An 18,810-nucleotide genomic window follows, 5' to 3' on the forward strand; every position below is an offset into this window, starting at 1 on the left:
TCATGTAAACCACATATCGGTATCCCATAGTCTTCATGTCCTCCTCAAAAGCACACATGTAAAAATTGTAATTCAGGTTTTCACGCCCTTACAGACAGTGTGAAGGAAAGTAGACACTATTTTTTTCCCCCCAATATTAATTTGCAGAACCAGATATATGCTAAGTATCACTAACCAGCACCTGATCTCTCTTTATTCTAATTTCTCTCCACTTCACTTTAGCAATCTGCTTAGCTCTTTCGGCTAGAACCTGCTCTTCTTCTGGCAAGAGTGTTCAGCAAACCCAAGGTTGCTATAGCAATTAATTATAATTTATGGTTTAGTTTACAGAAACTAGAAGAGTGGAGGTGCCAGGAGGAGGAGGCAGGAAAGCAGTCACAATTAGAGAAAGCAGTGCAAGAACTTATTTGGCAGCAGCAGGAGGATTATCATAGAAAGCTTCTGCAGTTCTAGAACAAGAGACAGCTAGAGGAACAAGGAGCAGGTATTCTGTAGAAAGGTTAATGCTTACTTTAGCTGCAGATAATTCACCTGAATGGTTGACTTCTGGTGAAGATATAGACTTGTGTCTGCCTGTGTGTCTGCCATGGAATTCCCATGACACTAAGTCCCAAACTTGCAGTACCGCAGCAGCTCCTCCTCTATTAAATAGATATGGTAACAACAGTCCTCTCTTCCACAGTCCCTGCACCCTCAAGAAGAGAAATTCCATAGCCTAGCTATGATGCAACTGTGCAAGCTGCTAGCAATAACAACATTCATGCTACATCTGTTCATTTCTTAATGTTTTCATTACATACCTTCTCTGAAAGCCTGAGTCCCAGTAGCTACACAGTGGAAAAAAGTATTCTACTTCTAACAGTTGCAGAGGAAGGCTTGAAAACCTAAATCCTAAATGCCAAGCAGATTTTAAAAAATCCAATTACAATGTAAGATAAAGTCATGTGCTTGAGACAATATTGAGTACTTGTAATGTCAGTATTATAACAGTATTTTCTTTCTATTTGTAATTGATGAAAAAACATTTCCTAAATAGGAAGTATGTGAGCAACTAATCATTGGTGATCTGTTTCTAAGAGGCAGAAAAACACAGACAGAAAGAAGGAGCGATGTGGTCAGAGGAGGAATGCCAGCAGCCGGTGGAAATGGCAGAAGAATGCCTGAACTATGAAAGAAGAAACTGGGAGAAGACAAGATATGAGGCTGAGGAGCAGATGAAGAAAGAGGAAGATGCTAGACCAGCTCTAGAGGAAGACAAAACACAAGCACAGCTTTTAATCAGGTGGGTAGCTATTAATCAAAGAGTGAAATTATTACTGAGGAAAAAAAACACTCTACATCTAGTGCCAGGCTATAGAAAAATAGTTCCGTAGTCAGGAGTTCTGTCAGTGCAGTTAACATTGAAGAGCAGCATTGGTACCTCAGGAATTAGTTAAGCTGTCTTCAATTTAAACTCCAAGTTTGCAGTTCTTTTGCTATTTAACTAGTTTTCTAACGTTTCTCCACATTCCATCAGCAATTCATGTACATTTTATCTGTATTTTTACTGTTTTAGAGTTTATAGTATTCATTTACACTACAGAAAGAAGCCCATCTAATTTCCCTGCACATCTGAAACTACGATTACCTTTACGCAGACCATCAGAACAGACTGCAGCATAGCATGCTTCCAGAACTCATTCCTACCACAGGAACTGAGAGTCTGCATACCACATACTAAACCACTGCAAATAGCGTAACAGGCCTTCTTAAGGGAAGCCTAAATCAATTTCTCAGCCAGGAAACACCCCCAGGGTAAGAGGATATATGGTAACTACAGCTGAGCAGTAATAACTATCTCCTGCTTGCTCTAGTCATACTGGCCCACAAGAAGGCATTAGCATAAGCCAACATTTTCTTCCCCAGCCCATTCCAAATCTTCCTCAAAGTCAACTCCTGGGAGAAATCCAGTCTCCTGTCCATGCTCAGTGCCTCAGAAGGCACTCTATGCACTGTGGCAAAGTCAAAGAAACTGCCAGGGAACCAGCAACAAGTTCACCAAGTGTGTAGGTTTCAAGTCAAAGCACCAGCTTTCTAACCCAAAGAGGAACTTGTGTTTATATTTTATTAACACTGTTTGCAGGCAAAGAGCAGATCTGGAATGACCTCTGCAGTTCCAACGAGCACTACTAATAGAAGCTACTGGACTAGAACACACCCAAGGTGTTCCTCGTCCATGTGCGTTTTCTTATTTTCAGCTGCTTGAAAAGCTAGGCCCGAAAAACATACAAGAGAATAAATATATGTTTGGTGCCAAGAACGGGTCATAGCCATGAGCTCTTTCAGTTCCAGTCTAATTCAAGGTTCCAACCTGATTCAAGTGAGGAATAACATTCCTTTGCAGGATAGGTGCTACTGTCATTCACAAATCTCTTTTCCCAGATTGCATCAGTAGTCTGCGTATACATCCTATTGATAGCAAGTAAAAGTATTCATGTTTTATCAGCCAGCAGAAATTAATCCAGACAGACCTCCTGAGGTGCCAGAATACATTTATCCTCATCCCAGCTTCTTTGGTCTGTTTTGTGTTAGAACAGAAAAGGTAAGATGACCTCAGTTCTGACTTTGGAGAAATCCTCCAAACCAATAAACTGCAATAAATGTGCTACTGTTTTAAGAAAAGGCTAGATTTCAGCATCAACAATAAGGCAACAAAGAAACTATAGCAAGATAAGAACTTTTCTTCCTTGTAAATCCGGTTCACCTTATTTTCTCCTTCTCTAATATTATCTAACATAAATGTAACATTTGCAGATTCAATTCATATTGCAGTTTCTGTAGAGTCTCCTATGGAAAAGAGTAATCAATTTTTGCAGTCTCTAAATAGAAGCTGAACTTCATTAAATTAAATATGCATTAAGTACTGTTTCCAAAAGCAAAAAAACCCAGTTTACACTACTTCCAACTTACACAATTCCTACAGTTCTCTGTGTGGTGTCTCATAGGCTGATCTTCTCATTTAAGAAAAGTAACCTGAACAGCAGTAATTCAAAAGTGCATACAGAAGATGCATGGGTCAGCACAGATATTTTAGCATTGTATTCTTAAAAATAATTTCCATTTAAAGTAGGAAAAGTAAAAACTAGTATACAGTTGTAGTACTTCTAAAACAATACATGGTTAGTCAAAGTTTGTGGCAGATTTCAAGTTTTAGCATTCTCTGACATCATAACTGAAGTCTAAATCCTGCCAACATTTACACATTTAACTTCAGAAAGTCTCATTTTATCAAATTGATCATATAGGCATTTTTATACTTAAGAGAATACACAAATCCTTTAAACATAACAGCTTTAAGAAAATCTGTTGAGACTGACAGTTTTGTAAAGTGCTTATCAATACACCTTTTATACGCCACCATAGTGAATATTAAATATTTTAATTTCACAATTAGAAACTATTAGCTTCTGTCTTCTACTGCATAACTGATTCAATGAAGACAGTTTCATTCTCCCACCACCACTTTTTTTTTTAAACACTTAAAACTAGCCATCAACAGCTGAACCCAGTTCTAATATACAGGTAAGCATGTAAACAAAGAAAAATTGCAAAAGGAAAAAATTCTTTTCTGGTTTTCTCCAGCATATGAAGGCCAGTCTGACTTCCAGTAATGTGCTTCAAAGCTATGAATAGTTTAGAAATTCCACTCCATACCATCTTTTCAGAAATAAATTCTTTGAGAAGTATTAGTTCTTCCAGAGAAATGAAGAAAATGCAAGTCTCTCTACTCTTTGACTTCAAAATTCAGGTTTTATTTCAATGTACAACTTCCAAGAATGAACTTCCTTAAAAAGAGTACTAGTGCATCTGTGTAGCATGTGTATCTTCTCATTTTACATGAAGCTCTCAATACTAATCTTTGAGGCAGAGTACAGTTTTCCTGTTATTTCTGTTCCATCAAGTTATAAGAGTACAGACATTGCTTTAGACCAGCAGCTCCGTTGAGGCACTAGCTCTTTGAGGCTTCACAACAAGCCTGAGAAAGAGGTCAGATCAGTTTGTCACTGGTACCATATCCACTTTACAGAGATATATTTTAGGATGAGGTTACACAATAGAAAGTAATCTTCGCCTTGAGCTTCATCCTACTGAAGCTGCATTCTGCAGGAAACCCTCCTCCATGGTCTCAAGAGAACTAAATGCAGTGCTTCATCTAGAAAGCTGATATAAATGAGCATATAAAACAGATCTGGAAGATGAAAACGAACAGTGAGAAGCAAAGAAGGTTGGTGCAGCAACTAGAATATTAGCATCAAACCAAACCCAGGGGATCTGGATTCCATTCTCGGCTCCACTTTCAGAGTGACCTGAGTAAACTACCATCCCCTGCACCTCAGTTCCTAATTTACAGAAGAGGGATAATGGGAATTTGTCTACTAACAAGAGCATTATACAAAATTAAATTAGAAGATGCTCTGATAATAATCACAAGGCTGTTTTATTTCTGGTATTCTGAAGCAGATATATTTAGTATTCTAAAAAAGCAATTGGAGATAAGTGCAAGGAAGCCACGTTCTACATCACCGTAGCAATCCCTTCTCCCCCTAAGCACTGAATTACATAGACTACTTCAAGAAAACCCCATATTCTGGCATCTTGTAAACAAAAAATTTAATCTTTAAAAAATTGCTTAGTGCAACTCTGTGTACAAAAGTATTTCTAAATCAGCAACAGGACACAACCCACAAACAGGAAAGAAAATGCATTTCTAGCTTTACAGCAAGTGCCATAAAAACTAATCATTGAAAATCTGCAATTTCTTCCAAGTATGCCAGCACTAAAAGGTGTCTTTAAATGAAGTTGGCACTCATAGTGAACTTGATTTACGAAACCAACTCAGAAACAAGTCCTATTATCTGCAGAAAAGCTGAAGCAGGGACAGTGCAGAAATCTTCTCCATACTACCCTGCTCATAAACTCCCATCTGAGCTTTCATATCCAGTAACATGTTCTCAAACTGACCATTTAGAACCTGCAACTAGCTAGAACATGAAGTGGACTCTCATAATGATGCCTGATGAACTATGACACTTCCGTGTCATCCATTGTAGAGAGATTACTTAATGGTACCATGATCATATGAAATGTAGACATTAAAAACCATCTTCATATTTCCTTCCAAGTTGCATTTTCAGTTTAACTTTTGTGCATGAAGTGAAGCTGTATGTGAATATTCTCTAACAAGAAAAGAAACTGCTAGTAGTCTAAAATAGTCAGCTGCAAACAAAGCAGATCAAGTACTTTACTAGGGCAAGTAGAAAAAAGTAGGTTTTTTAAGAAGAGGTGTATTTACAGAGCACATTTTTTTTCTGGCTTCAATATATAGTTACTGGAAAAGCATGCCTTAACTTTTTATGATTTTGCTAATTTCCAAACATTTGAAAAGAAAATGCAAGTTGTTTATAAAATTGTTTTTCTTGTTTATTTTAAATGAAGCTGGTACAGACAATGTCCATTCAAAACCCACGTCCCAGGCCAAAAGGTACAAACAAGAGTGTCAAAGTAACACCAGTTGTCTGCTGTGCACATTCTTGCATGAATACCTGCGTGTACTAATTGCTATATGAAGTTAAAATGCTTCTGGGCTCTTCTGGCAAGATTTAAGAATCATTAGGGTTTTCAATTTCATGTCTTCAGCAAAGCCATCTCTGGAGCAAAGGTACAGATGACAACAGTTCTAGCTTTTCCATTTCCAACTTGGTAGTCTTCTTCGCTGGGCCATCAGCACAATTTAAGCAAAATAGCTCTGAGTTATGGATACACAATTTCTCCACAGTTTAGTTCTCCGAAAAACTTCATCTCGCACTGAAAGTTATAGTCCAGGAGTGAAACAGTCACACATCAAAACTTCAGGGCAGATATGGAAGTCATTAAGAACACTCGCCCACCTGGCAGATCATACAACCTTCGTGCCTGAAATGCACGAACCTAGTGAACATACAAATGCATGTGTGTACGTGTATTTCTAAAGGGAAGGGTGGAAGGGAAGAGGGGAGCGGGGCTGCAGCTGGATCACAAAAGTTCAGCACAATGAAAACAGAAACAATAGTGTATAATGAGCACGAGAATTCAAGATACCAGACGCTTGAAAATAAATTCCCAGAGATGGGGTGCCAGTTTCAATTCAGTGTTGAACACCACATTACAAAAGAACTATTATTTAAAAATAAAAAAGGATTAAGGGGAAAGAAAACGAACAGAAGGATCTAAACTGTTGAGTGACCCCCCGTCTGTTCCTGATAAACTTCAATCACATCTTCCTCCTCCATCCCCAGCTGTGAGAACAGAGAAAAACAGCATATAATTGTTATAATCTGGTGTATGAATTCAGAGCACGTCCTATACAAGTTATACAATGGTTCGTTCCTCTGTTCCATCATACTTAATCAAAGGGGTGAAAAAATTTCAGTCATCTCACTACCCAACACTCGTGATTTTTAGTCCTTTTCCTTCAGGTCTTATACATCTCAGAACATCTCGGTCAAAGCAAAAGCCTTATCAGTGCGGTCTAAATTCACTTGTGGAGCACTACACATCAGCCTGGAAGCTGCTAGCTTTACCTTTCTCTAAATCACTTCTTGGGCAACAGATGCACAGGAACACAGCCACCAACGAAGGCACCAGCTGTACCGACACGTGAATTATATATAGCACACTACTAGCTCACAATACAGCTAAGACCTACAGCTTGCAACTCAAAGCCTGTTTACAACCACTCTCCCAAAGAGGGTAACTTGTTCAATTTCACAGTACACAAGTTTGCCTGATTTTTCAGAAGGTCATTATTAGAAGTGTTTCTTCCTACTTTACCATAACAATCAGTGGAAGTCACTGGGACAGCACAAGTAACCTGTTTTCTGTTTATTTATACTTTCATCTAATAAATGTGAACTAAATACATATTTATTCTAAAGTCACACTGGAGTTCTAGCTCAACAACTGGAAAGTTCCCTTAAACTTTTTTCCTCTCTGGTAAGCAGTGACTACACCCTCCCTTCTGAGACAGCATCACACATGAAGGACCAATCATTATCTTTCTGAATGGCATACTGGCCTTATTAAAGATTCTAGTTAGACAAATATAGTCAGACTATATTTGACTATTGTCCAGGAAGTTGGTTATATTTAAAGAGAGACTGTTAACCAGAATGAAGGTATATCAGAACAGAGAAACTAACCAATTTGGTATTCAGCTTCTCCACTGAACTATGTAACACTTTTTCTAGAAAGAAACTCACCTCCTTGGGGGTATGATTATCAGTAATTCTCTGACCCTCGAAGAGGAACCTGAGTGAATTCATTGGAACACCCTAAAAAAGAGAAACAGATATACAAGAAAAACAAAAGCTTACTGAAACTTGTACAGATTTACAAGAAAAACATTTTTAATAAAAACAACACATGTGTTGAAAGTCAAAAAAGAAAGTGTTAGTTCCTATTACAAAAGGAGCTCAGCTATTCTGTTGCAGCCACACGGACTACAGAGAAGTGACTCAAGAAGCATGATGGTGCTGAAATGCATGTTTATTCCAAAGTCTCACCAGAGTTTTAGCTCAACAACTTAGAAGTTTCCTTAGCTTTTTCCTTTTTTTATTTATAAATAAAGTACTACCTACACCCTTCCTTCCAAGACAACATTACATATGAAGGTCCTGCCCTTTTCTGAACTGCGTATCAGCCTTATTAAAGATCCAAAGACAACAGGAGGAACATGATGTTTACTTCATTAACTCCTAACCCTTTCCCAATCTTGTATCACCATAGTAAGGAACAGCAACCTTTATCATTATCAGTTCTGCAAAAGCTCTACACACAGCAGAGCTGAGGGGGAGAGAAAGGAACACCATTCAAACAAGGAGAAAGGAGCATCCCCATTGTAAATAAAGTTGCAGTATGTCTATTGTACAGTGTGCCTCTGTTACAGCAGAACTTCATACTTCACCTCAATAGATAAGGCAAACACCTCATCTTTTTCTTCTGTTTCAAGTTATGAGCAAAACAAACAAGTGGAATGTGACCTGCTTTGTGCATTAATTAGATCTCAAATATTGCCTGCAAATAACCAGGTAGAACAATTCACAGGAAAGAACAGTTCTTCACACTGTTCCAACAATCCCTCTGGGCAACTTGGAAGAAACGTTCACAGTCCCTTTACCAGAGAAAGGCTACTTGACACCAGAAACAGTCTTGACTGATGCCGAAAGAAATCAGACTCTCCAGAATTCAGCCCAGGAGATGGATATAGCTGTGTTCATTCAAACAATTATTCCTTTCTTAAAAAAAAAAAAGAATTCCACACACATGCATTTTCAGTCAATCAGTAAGACTGCTGCATGAATTATTTCCAAGATATTATTTTAAAATTTCAAGTTTGTCATATGAATCTCAATTTTAATCATTTGGATTGGGCTACAAACATATCTGGTGTTTGATCTTTTCTTTCCTCCTACTCCAGAAGGATAGCAAAAAAGAACACATTCTGTAAAACAACACTTCAACTGATCAGTTCGACTTGTCTCAAGATATTAAGAAAAACCCCAAAGTATTTCCTATGATTATATCTCCTGAAGTGAACTCCAACACAGATGCTCAAGAAAAGGCCACACAAGGCATCTATCCCCAAAGCTGGGGGTAAACTAGGCCAGGGCTTCTGGAAATAGCAGCAGTGAATCAACAATATCTGCCACAGAATCTGGAAATGAAAGTATATTTTTGTTCTGGAGCAGCAGTTACTATTTACCTACATCCCCAATTAATGTTGCAGATTTCTTTAACTTAGGACATAATAGCTAGTGTTAACGGATCACTGTATTAATGGCTGTAACAATGCCTAAGGCTGCTCTCATCCTAAGCTGCAGTATTGTACAGCTTTGAGGGTGTTTCTCTTGGAGAGGAGATTTGACAGAAACTATACATGCACACTTGGACATTTTAAAAGGTAACTTCTGTGTCTTCTGAGCAACCACTATATATTTTCAAACAGTAATTTTAACTTACTACAAAATTCACAACTCTCAAACAGAAATACCTTTACTTGTCAAAAGAAATGAGGCAATCCATTATATTTGTACTGTCAGATACCTGTCCTGCTGGTAACCAGACAGAAGCTTGATTGTCTCAACAAATGTCTTTATTTGAAAGAACAGTGAGAACAGTAAAGCTAAAGTGTTTGGCTTTATTTTATTTTTAAAGAGAGTGTCATTGTTCCACAAACCTGTCTTTGACAGTATGATTCTTTGAGTTTCTTGAGGTGTGTTGTCATTTTCACCTTGAAGTGAATTTCACTGCTGTCCTAAGAACAGGAAAGAGAAAAGTTACTCTCTTTGTAGTAACTGCTTACTTTATCAATGCTAATTTTAAGACTTTCATTAAGAAAAACTTACGTAAAACTAACACAGAATCCATTTGTCTATCACCATGCATACCCTGGTGCATCATAACATGAACCTCCAGGATGATTTATCAGTCACTAAATTCATCATGCACTTCCATAGGAAGCTCTATTTTAAAACAGGTAGCACAGTATAGCCTTAGGCTCACTACAAAAGCTTTGAATTTAAAAGTACTAAACCCCATACATGGTTTAGTCTGTGCTTCCATCTTTACCCAGCTGATGTACTTATGAAATACAAACATACATATGCAGGAGACTTCTGCTCTATGATTCCAAAAGAGACAAGTTAAAGCTTGCATTTCAAAATATATACGAAACCTTGTTCAATTAGAATAATTATCTAGAAGTTAGGATACCAGCAGACTTGGCAACACAACACTAATCCAAGGAGAAATCTTGGGTCTCGTTACTCCTACCAGCCATACAATATGAATAACTGTCAAAATGGCTACAGATAAAACTGACTGCAAGAGGTTCTATGCAAAAAGCATGAGGGTCACACTTAGCCTGAATGTGTTCTTATCACTGCCAATTAAATCAGCAAGAGGTAAGTTAGTTTGTGTTAGTGCTACTTTAAGTCATCCATCTCCAGTCAATAGCACAGCAATTGCGCTAATACTCCCACAAACAATACTGAGTTAAGTCATATGAGCTTGGGGTTCTTTACACAGAAGGACTTCTGTTCAAGAAGTATCTTGACATTCACATTCCAATACAACTTGAATCCAGGCTTATAATCCACCATTCACATCTACCAACACACCAGCCAACAGAATCCCCCTCCTAGCCCTGTCCAAGAAAGCTGACCTAATGCTTAGTGTACTACATTAACTCTGAAGACCTGAATTTATTGATTTTGCCACATATTTAATTCATATCCTTGGATAAATTAATCCCTCAGTGCATCAGGTCCCCTAGTTGTAAGATGGGGAGATCACACTGACCAAATCCTGAGTCATAAGGATAAATCACTCAAGCTTTTTAAAAAACACACACCAGAGAGTATACTAACACATTACTGGCAATTGGCAAGTAGTTTATGGCAGGGGAAGATCCACATTGGAAGAACTGAAAGTATCAACTTTCATTTGTTCATTTCTACAATATAAAAACCTCACACCTCCACCAAATGTCAACAAGTAATTATTTAAATACTCACCTGCCCAATGACTTTGAGTTTAATGTATTCCCCTTCTTTCTTATCTCCTAAGTCCTCAGCTGAAGGTTTTGCTTCCTATAAGAAAAACATTTAAAAATTCTGATCAGTTCAACACTTTATTTTCACTGGACAGTATGACAGCTGTCATCCTCCTTATTACACGAAATCAGACTATCCAAGGCACCTTATTTCTTCCTTTCTGTGTGTGAAAATAATAGCTACATAGTATCATGAAAGGCTGTCTGTGAAGTGTAATTAATGACAGAAGAGAAACACCATGAAGAACATAAGAGATGAGAGAAGGATCATTTGGAATTAGACGACAGATGCAAAAAGTAGAAGTATGATTTTTATACCACTAACTCCTAGTCAACAGACTGCAAAAAATACAGGAAGTGTACTAAGAAGCTCAAATATTTGACAAAAAAAAGAACATCATGAGGAGAGTAAACAGAAAGCACTTGTGACAACTTATCACTGTAAAGAGTGAACCATGCAAACATTTTTCAGTCTATTGCATCAACAGTAGTCACTACTTTCAAAAGGATGGTCAGCCACCTTATTTTCTATGACAACAAAACAACATCAAGTAACAGCTTCCTTCTAGCATATTTAGGACCACAATTCTCAAAAGCTGCAGTTATAAGAACTATAGTGCTTTGATATCTTTCCAGGATAAGAATTAATTGTACAGACAAGTTCGATTCAACAACTTGAGCACTAAAACTCAGCAAAAGGGTTTAAGTGTTATGTTCTACAAGACATGAATTAAGGACATAAAAGTTTTCATGTTGGCTGCTGACAGATAAGTGAGAAATCAGGTACTATTAACCCCATCGCTTGCCTGTCACTACATATTCTGGATCAGGACTTTAGTTATGTTCCACCGCAGCACAAATGTATTTTACACAGATGCTGCCTCAGGTCCAGATAGTGTCTGATGAAGAAATCTTCCCAAGTAGTCAGAAACAAGGATACCCTGCTGATGTTTCAAATCTTCCTTTTATATAACACAGTAGACAAAATAAGCAAAACATGTACAGGTGCCTACCACATATGTTTTCCCAGCCCTAAAGGGACTTTTTGCTGAGTGTACAGAAATATCCTTTGTATGGTTGGACTTGAACTTTAGGATCAAGCACCAAAAACACACACTAACCTTCTGTATTAAGTCCATACAGATAGAGACCTATCTCCAGATTAAAATGGCAGACAAACCTTTTCAAGCATTTTTTTTTCCTTAAAGAGGTTAAACAAGTACAATTTCTTTGAATGTTAAAAGTTCGGGGAAGGATGGGGGGGGGGAAAGTCTGCAAACATCTTCCCTGCATACCAGTCTCAGTCTGGAGGAAAGAAAGAGAGAGGAAGTACTCTTTGTATTGGTTTGACTCACTGCCTCAAGCCAGATCCATTCAGTTTGTGATGACAAAAAAGTATGAGCCAGAGGCTCCACCTAGTTTGAATACTTTTTTTTAAATACCCACCTGGGCACAACCTGGACTGATTCATCTCCTTTCAAGCTCAAACCCAAAAACTGACCCCAAGGTTTCAAGAAACTAGACATTTACCCTCAGGTCTCCAAGCAAGTCACTTTTGAAGTGTGAAAGAAGTCTTCACTGGTAACACAGTCACAACAACTGTGCTCCCCACCAAAGTTTTTCCTTTCTAACATAAATGAACTCTAACTTCACAGGACTATTGAGAGAAATACAAATACACTAGTTTTCACTCCTGACTAAAAAAAATAAAACCAAGAACCTGTGACTTGTTCCAATAACTTGCACAAACAGGATTTTTATTGTCTGTATGCAGGATGACTAACCTCTAGGAATCAGAGATTCAGACCACTACAGATCTGAAGCCTATAACTTCAAAACTATCTCCTGTTTTGCTATCCCTGCAAGAATTTGTAAGAACATCCTGTCCCTTTACATGACATTGCAGGTCAGTCACTGTCTTAGTTTACTTTGCATAAGATCTAAATTGCACAGCAACACATCATCCCAGCAGTAGAGGCATTTGTAGTAGTTTGTATAGTTCTGGGTATTGTAACAGATCTACCTACTTAGCTTTCCAAAACAAATCATCCTGTATAAGGTATGACAAATCATCATTGCTACTATGACAGTGCCTCTGGCCAGTATGAGTGGAAAGAAATGATTCATAAGATGTTCAATTCCTACCCTGAGGGAAAGAGGGCTCTTGTACTAAAAATGAATAGGGGAAGCAGCAGCAGAGGGAACTAGAGTCTTGAAACATCATACCATGAAGATGCTTGTTTAAAGCCCCAACAACCTCCTACCCACAGAATAAGAGCAAACAGAGCTGTAGTTTCAGGAAAAGAGAAATAAGATCAAATCAATGTTGTCAATGCCAATAACTGAAGCTTAAAAAAAAAATTTGTAAATCAGAACACAAGACCCAGCAAGTCTGAAACAGCTTCCTGCATTTTGTCAGTGAACTATACCGCCATTCAACATCAAATGGTAAAGCCAACACAAAAAGACTTAAGAACAAAGAAAGCAAGGAGACTGCAAAGTTACTAAACTACAAGCATTCACTAACAGAATCCTGGATCAGCAATCTGCAAGCAAGCCTTCAGACTTTTGCTTTCACTGTGAAAAGAACTGGTGTTTAGGGTATCTCATGAAACAGCACAAAAACCCTACTATACAAACAGAACAGGAATACTACAACACTTCAAGTTCTAATCTTTCATTAGATCCCTAAAGTTTTAAAGGCTTCATTGCACAGTTCTCCTAAATAGCACAAAATGAGGCTTCTAGTACTGTCTCACATTTATACATCAACACCAAATTCATCACCATAAAAAGCACCCAAGGTTTCTTGGATGAAACACACTGGTATTGCTCTCACAACTAATGAGACCACAAAACAAACATTGTAAGGCAGTATATTGCAAATTTCCTCCTCCAATTTTCTGAAGTGCTTAAACTTCAATGCCCAAGCCTAAAAAAACCCTATACTCAGCATACTTTAGATAATTTTTTTAAAGAAATAACAAAATTACTAGAGGAATAGTACTATTCCACACTTCCTAACACAGCAAATAAACTCTTACATTTGTTATAGTAGTGGAAAAATGCATACAAACTATACCATTCTTTACTAGTAGTACATGAACAAATAAAAACACCAGCATCTAGATTCAGTTAAAGCAAAGACAGTCTGAGATACTTGAAGAAAGGGGAAAAATTATTCCTTTTGTTTCTGCTTAGATCTCACCAAGCAGCCATGTGTTTTTTGAAATCTGCCCTTCTTGCAAGTATTTTTATTTATGATAAGTTAATTTCTTATTGGAAATAAAGTAACTAAATCAAGTATGCTTCTTTATTCATACTAAAAAAGACAAAATTATCATAACTGGTGACAAATTGTGTCTCCTCTTAATCCCAGGACCGAAAAAAAAGACACTGTAAACAATCCACAATTTTGGGTAATGCAATTATTCCTGTAGGACTGATAAACAGAGGAATGAGATCTACAGTGCTGCATTACCATACATTATACTGTTAATTAAGTATCTGTTTAGCTTTTGTTGCACAGTCCCCCAGAAGTGAATGACACAACATACAACATTTGGCTTATCTATTAAAAAAATAAAGTTCCTTTTTCAAAGACCTTTAAGATACATATCCAGAAAAGGTTATCATGTACAATTAATTTTACATACTTCAAGAAGTCCCAAGGAACAAACATGTATGTGTTTTAGCAGAACTTGCCTGGAGAAGGAATTACCTAATGGAAGCTGCTATGTGTTAAAACATGCCTTGGTTCACAAACGCAGACAGCTACAGAGCAGGTCACGTGAAAATCAGTCTACAAAATCTAGTTCAGAGTTTACCTTTTTGTGCAGCCACTTTCACATATTTTACTACACTGGGAACGTGTCCTAATGGGTGCCGGCAATAGTTGTGCTCCTGGCTGCACTCTCACAGGCAGAGATAGGCAGCAGCACCATCCTCACCAGTAGAGTTGCTTTGTGCTTGAAAGTCGGGGGCGGGGAGGAAGACTACCAACCAGCACACACAGCAATGGTTTCTATTCATGGGTCATAATATATCACAGCTATTCCTCAAAGCAGATGCAGTATATGCCTTAGCCTTGTCTCTGGATACTTTTAATTTCCTGGCTGGCACTAGTACTATTCTTTATTTCACAGCACTGCAAAAAACATTTGTAGATACTGACATTGATTTTTCCAAAGTCAAATCATCACTACAAAGTTAGAAAACACTGCCATATGAAGGCAATATAAAAAATAAAGCAAAAACAGAACACAAATTAAAACCGGAATGCTGTTTTAACTTTCCACCAGCAGGTCACATAGCCTAAAGCAATAGCTGTAAGCAAAGGACTGTATATATGACACGCCAAGCAAGCCAGGAACTTGCAGTACAAGTAACTATTTGAGCCCCCGGTTGAGAAGTCAGAATTGACAGGAACATAACGATGTTCAAGGAGTGAAGGCAGGACAGACTCATGGTGACGGACGGGGTGTTTAATGCAGATAAGCAACGCTCAGCCAGGAAAGTCTGGGTTGTTCCCCGCCCCCCCCCCCCCCCCCCTTTGCATTCCTAAGGCAAACAGGACCTGGTAGGTCAAGCCTAACCCGCACAAAGCCTGCTGCGGGGGAAGAGCATCCTACCACACGCCTGGGAAATGGAAAATGAAAGGAAACAACTGTTGTGCAACACGGCTCACCCCTCGCTGCCCTCCTGGGCTTTCAGGGCCGGGGCTGCCCCGGCGGCGATCCCAGCCCGGGGCCCCGCGGAGCCGCCCCCGCTCCGGCCGGACGCCGGCCCCCGAGTATCCCCCGCCTGGAGCCCGCCCCCGTGTTCCTCGCAAAATACCCTGAGCGACGGGAAAAGGGGGATTAAAATATCAGGAGGGAGGGGCAGAGTTTGGCCGAGGTTGGAGATTGGCACCCACACACACATACTCTCCGAAGGGAACATTCCCCCAGCGCCTCCCGGGCGGCCGCGGCTCCGCTCGCCCCGGGCCGCCCCTCACGGAGAGCGGGGCCGTGCTGGGGCTGCCCCGCGGAAGCGGGGGGGGGGGGGGGGGGGCGGGCGAAGGCAGCTCCTCCCGCGCCCCCGGGGCCCGCCGTCGCCGCCCGCCATGCCATCTCCCCGCGTCCGGCGGCAGCTCCCCCCCGGGGGCGGCGGCCGGTCGGGGCCGGCGGCGGCCATACCTGGTCAGACATGGCTCGGCCCCGTTGCGTGCGGCAGGCTCGGCTGGGCCGCTGCAGGCGCTCCGCTCCTTTCTCTGCCCGCAGCGCAAACACAGGCCGCGGCGCGGGCGGGATTTCCTGTGCGCCTGAGCTCACTTCCCGCCCGGCGCGGCGCGGCCCGCCGGCTCCTCCCAGCCCGCACCAGGACCCCGGGGCCCCCCGCGCCATAAACCCTGGGGTGGCGGTTCCCCGGGCTCGCCCGCACCAGCCCGTCCCCGGGCAGCGGCGAGGAAAGGCAGCCGGACTGCGGCAGGGACGGCGGCTCTCCCCGGGCCGCACGGCCAGGCCCGGCACCTGCGAGCGCAGGCGGCCTCCAAAGGCCCGGCTGTAGAAAGGCACCTTATGGCCTGCCCCAGAGAGGAAAAATAGGCGTTTTTCTAAACTCTGCTAGTTATAGGCAGTTTAACGATTGAAAACATGGGTCTGCATGGCCGTGTTGTCCTGCCCCAGAGGAGCTAGGCCAAGTCGCATAACCCTTCCAGCAAAAAGGTCACTCTCATTACACCTAATTGTAACGACTTGCTAAGGTTTTTGCTAAAAGAGAGATTTAACAACCAAATTCACTGTTCTATTTACACATAGTTTGCACTTTCTGATCATAGTAACTATGCAAGTAACAGCATCTGCATGTATTAAGCAAATTTGCACTGACACAGTTGCATTTGCACAACCTTCTAGCGATACACCGTACCAGCACAGAACAGATGTCCTGCTTTACATCAGCACAGCTATTTAGAAGTTTGCACAAGACGCAACACCTACACCTTAAAAAGATTACTTTTAGAGTGCAAGCTATTTGGACTGGAGCATGCAGTACTAACATCCCTCTACAACAACTAAGGCAACTCCTGTCTCACTGCGTGGCATCGCGCGTGCTTGGCTCTAAGCGGCCAGTAAGTAGAAAAAGCACATTTGAGTACCATAAAAGAACACTGTTACTGAAAATAAGTGGATCAACAGAAGTCAGCCCCACTGAGAGGGGATTCTTATCTAGATGCTACTAGATAGGTTTTTAACTTTACCAGCTACCTTTCTAGGAGGGTAAGAAACCTCTCCGGACAGAACACATCCACCAACACAGTCTGTAATGCTCCACTTACCATGTTCCTCTGTAATAACACCAAACGCCAAAGCAACTGCCCTCCATGCCTGCGCTGCTGCATTTCGCTAACTGAATAGCGTGTTACAAACGCAGCTACATCAAGGGATGTACTCTCACTAGCCAGTAAAGCTATGCGGTATCTAGACACATGTGAATTCATTTTATTTGCAACTGTTAAAACAATTCAGAATTAATAAGGGAGAAAAAAATACTAAAGAGAACCAAAACAGATGCTATACAGAGCTACAGAATTAAGATGACCTTTCTTAGGCAAGGCCTAGCAGGCAGGAAAGCCAAATGTGTTCATACTATGCCAAGTTCACAGCAAGAGCTCATTATGAGTTAAACAACACTACACAAGCCACTGAAGTAAGCCATTCAAGAGCTTCACAACTACATATAATACTAACAGAATAGAAAATAACAAATACTTACTCTGTCCTAAACATCACTGCTATTCACAAATGAAAGCAGTTTGAAGAGCAGGGAGAATAGCCTTATAGTAATAAGGCTAAAATCTCATACTCTAGCATGAAACCTGAGTGTAATTCTTCATTTTACAAATTTTTCCATGCAATCTTTTAATAAAAACTAACACTGACATGAGTCAGAATGAATCACCTGTCCCTATACATAGCAATAAAAGCATAATTGTTGAAACGTGCACATCCGCATACATACTAAGTAACAATAACACCACCTCTCTTTACTCCCTTCTTACTCAACTAGTTACAGACATGTTACCTCTTCAAGGTACAAGCTACATTTATACAGCACCTACAAAGCTAATCTCTGTTCAGCCCATGAGAGCTATGGAGGTTCATCAGCAAAACTCATGCTGTTCTTCTTTGACAACCCAAACTCAACACACAGCACACTTAAAGTTAAAACACAACAACAAAAAAAAAATACTGTTTTAAAAAAGGTACTTACACAAGCTTCTTCTCACTAAGTCCACACACATCCCTACTGCAGCCACCATCAAGGCTACTTACCCTAATAATCTCACTTGATTCTCAGGTGTTTTATAACTTCTCTAATTTCCCCATCTGCAACTAATCTCAATCACGTGAAGTCAGTAAAATTCACCTCTGTTCCTTCAAATTGCTGCTAACTTCTCCAAAGCTATATATGCAGTTTAGGAGCCAAGAGCTGTTAGTGTTTTTTCCCCAAAACTGTTAGCCTACCTAGTCTGTGCAAAGCCTCATCAGTTTACCAAAAGCAAATTTCTTATAAAACTGGATTTCAATCTAAAAGCCATGTGTAATCTCATAGTGCCAATATATTTGCTTGAGACCAGTTAGTGCTAGCAAAAAGGATGAATACAGGGTTCTAATTAAGTAATATTTACTTTTAGATTTGCTCTTTGCAATATAGCACCAGAACCAATACTTTAAAACTAGGGGGAACCTAGAAATTCTCTTTCTAGTTGAACATTTCTTTAGCAATATTACCAGTTGTGAGACTTCAAAAAATTGGTTACAATAGCTAAAGCACCAGTCTTTCCATATGAAAAAAATAATACAATTCTTAAGAATTATATGAATCCCCAGACTTCTCTGACTACTGGCTTTCCAGCATATTCTTTACATGAGAAGCAGGAGATGAAACGAAGGCGTGCTGACTCATAGGGATGGTTGCATAAAATGCAGCAACAAATGTCTGATATTAATCAAGCCCAAGCGTTGCTTGGAGCCTCTCTTCCTGCGGGCAGGAAAAACTCTGCCTCTATTTTCAGTGCAGGTAACCCTCAATGTGAATCGAGTGCGAATTTATGAGGGCAAGGACTGGCGCCTTTTGCCTGTACTCTGCTAGTGTGCAGTTTTTCAATTATTCAGTAGGGGCCCGGACCCAGGTGCAGA

General features: G+C 40.1%; 1 protein-coding gene across 1 annotated transcript; it reads right to left on the reverse strand.

Annotated features, from left to right (window-relative positions):
• Window positions 1-5,435: 5,435 nt before the first annotated feature.
• Window positions 5,436-15,952, reverse strand: SUMO1 (small ubiquitin like modifier 1). The gene is made up of 5 exons (XM_075756357.1): window positions 15,808-15,952; window positions 10,593-10,667; window positions 9,254-9,331; window positions 7,278-7,349; window positions 5,436-6,314 (listed from the first exon to the last, which is right to left on the reverse strand). The coding sequence occupies exons 1-5, from the start codon at window positions 15,817-15,819 to the stop codon at window positions 6,246-6,248; spliced, it is 306 nt and encodes a 101-aa protein (XP_075612472.1). The 5' UTR covers window positions 15,820-15,952; the 3' UTR covers window positions 5,436-6,245.
• Between the last annotated feature and the right edge of the window lie 2,858 nt (window positions 15,953-18,810).

Source organism: Balearica regulorum, chromosome 6, assembly GCF_011004875.1.
Source record: "Balearica regulorum gibbericeps isolate bBalReg1 chromosome 6, bBalReg1.pri, whole genome shotgun sequence".
NCBI lineage: Eukaryota > Metazoa > Chordata > Aves > Gruiformes > Gruidae > Balearica > Balearica regulorum.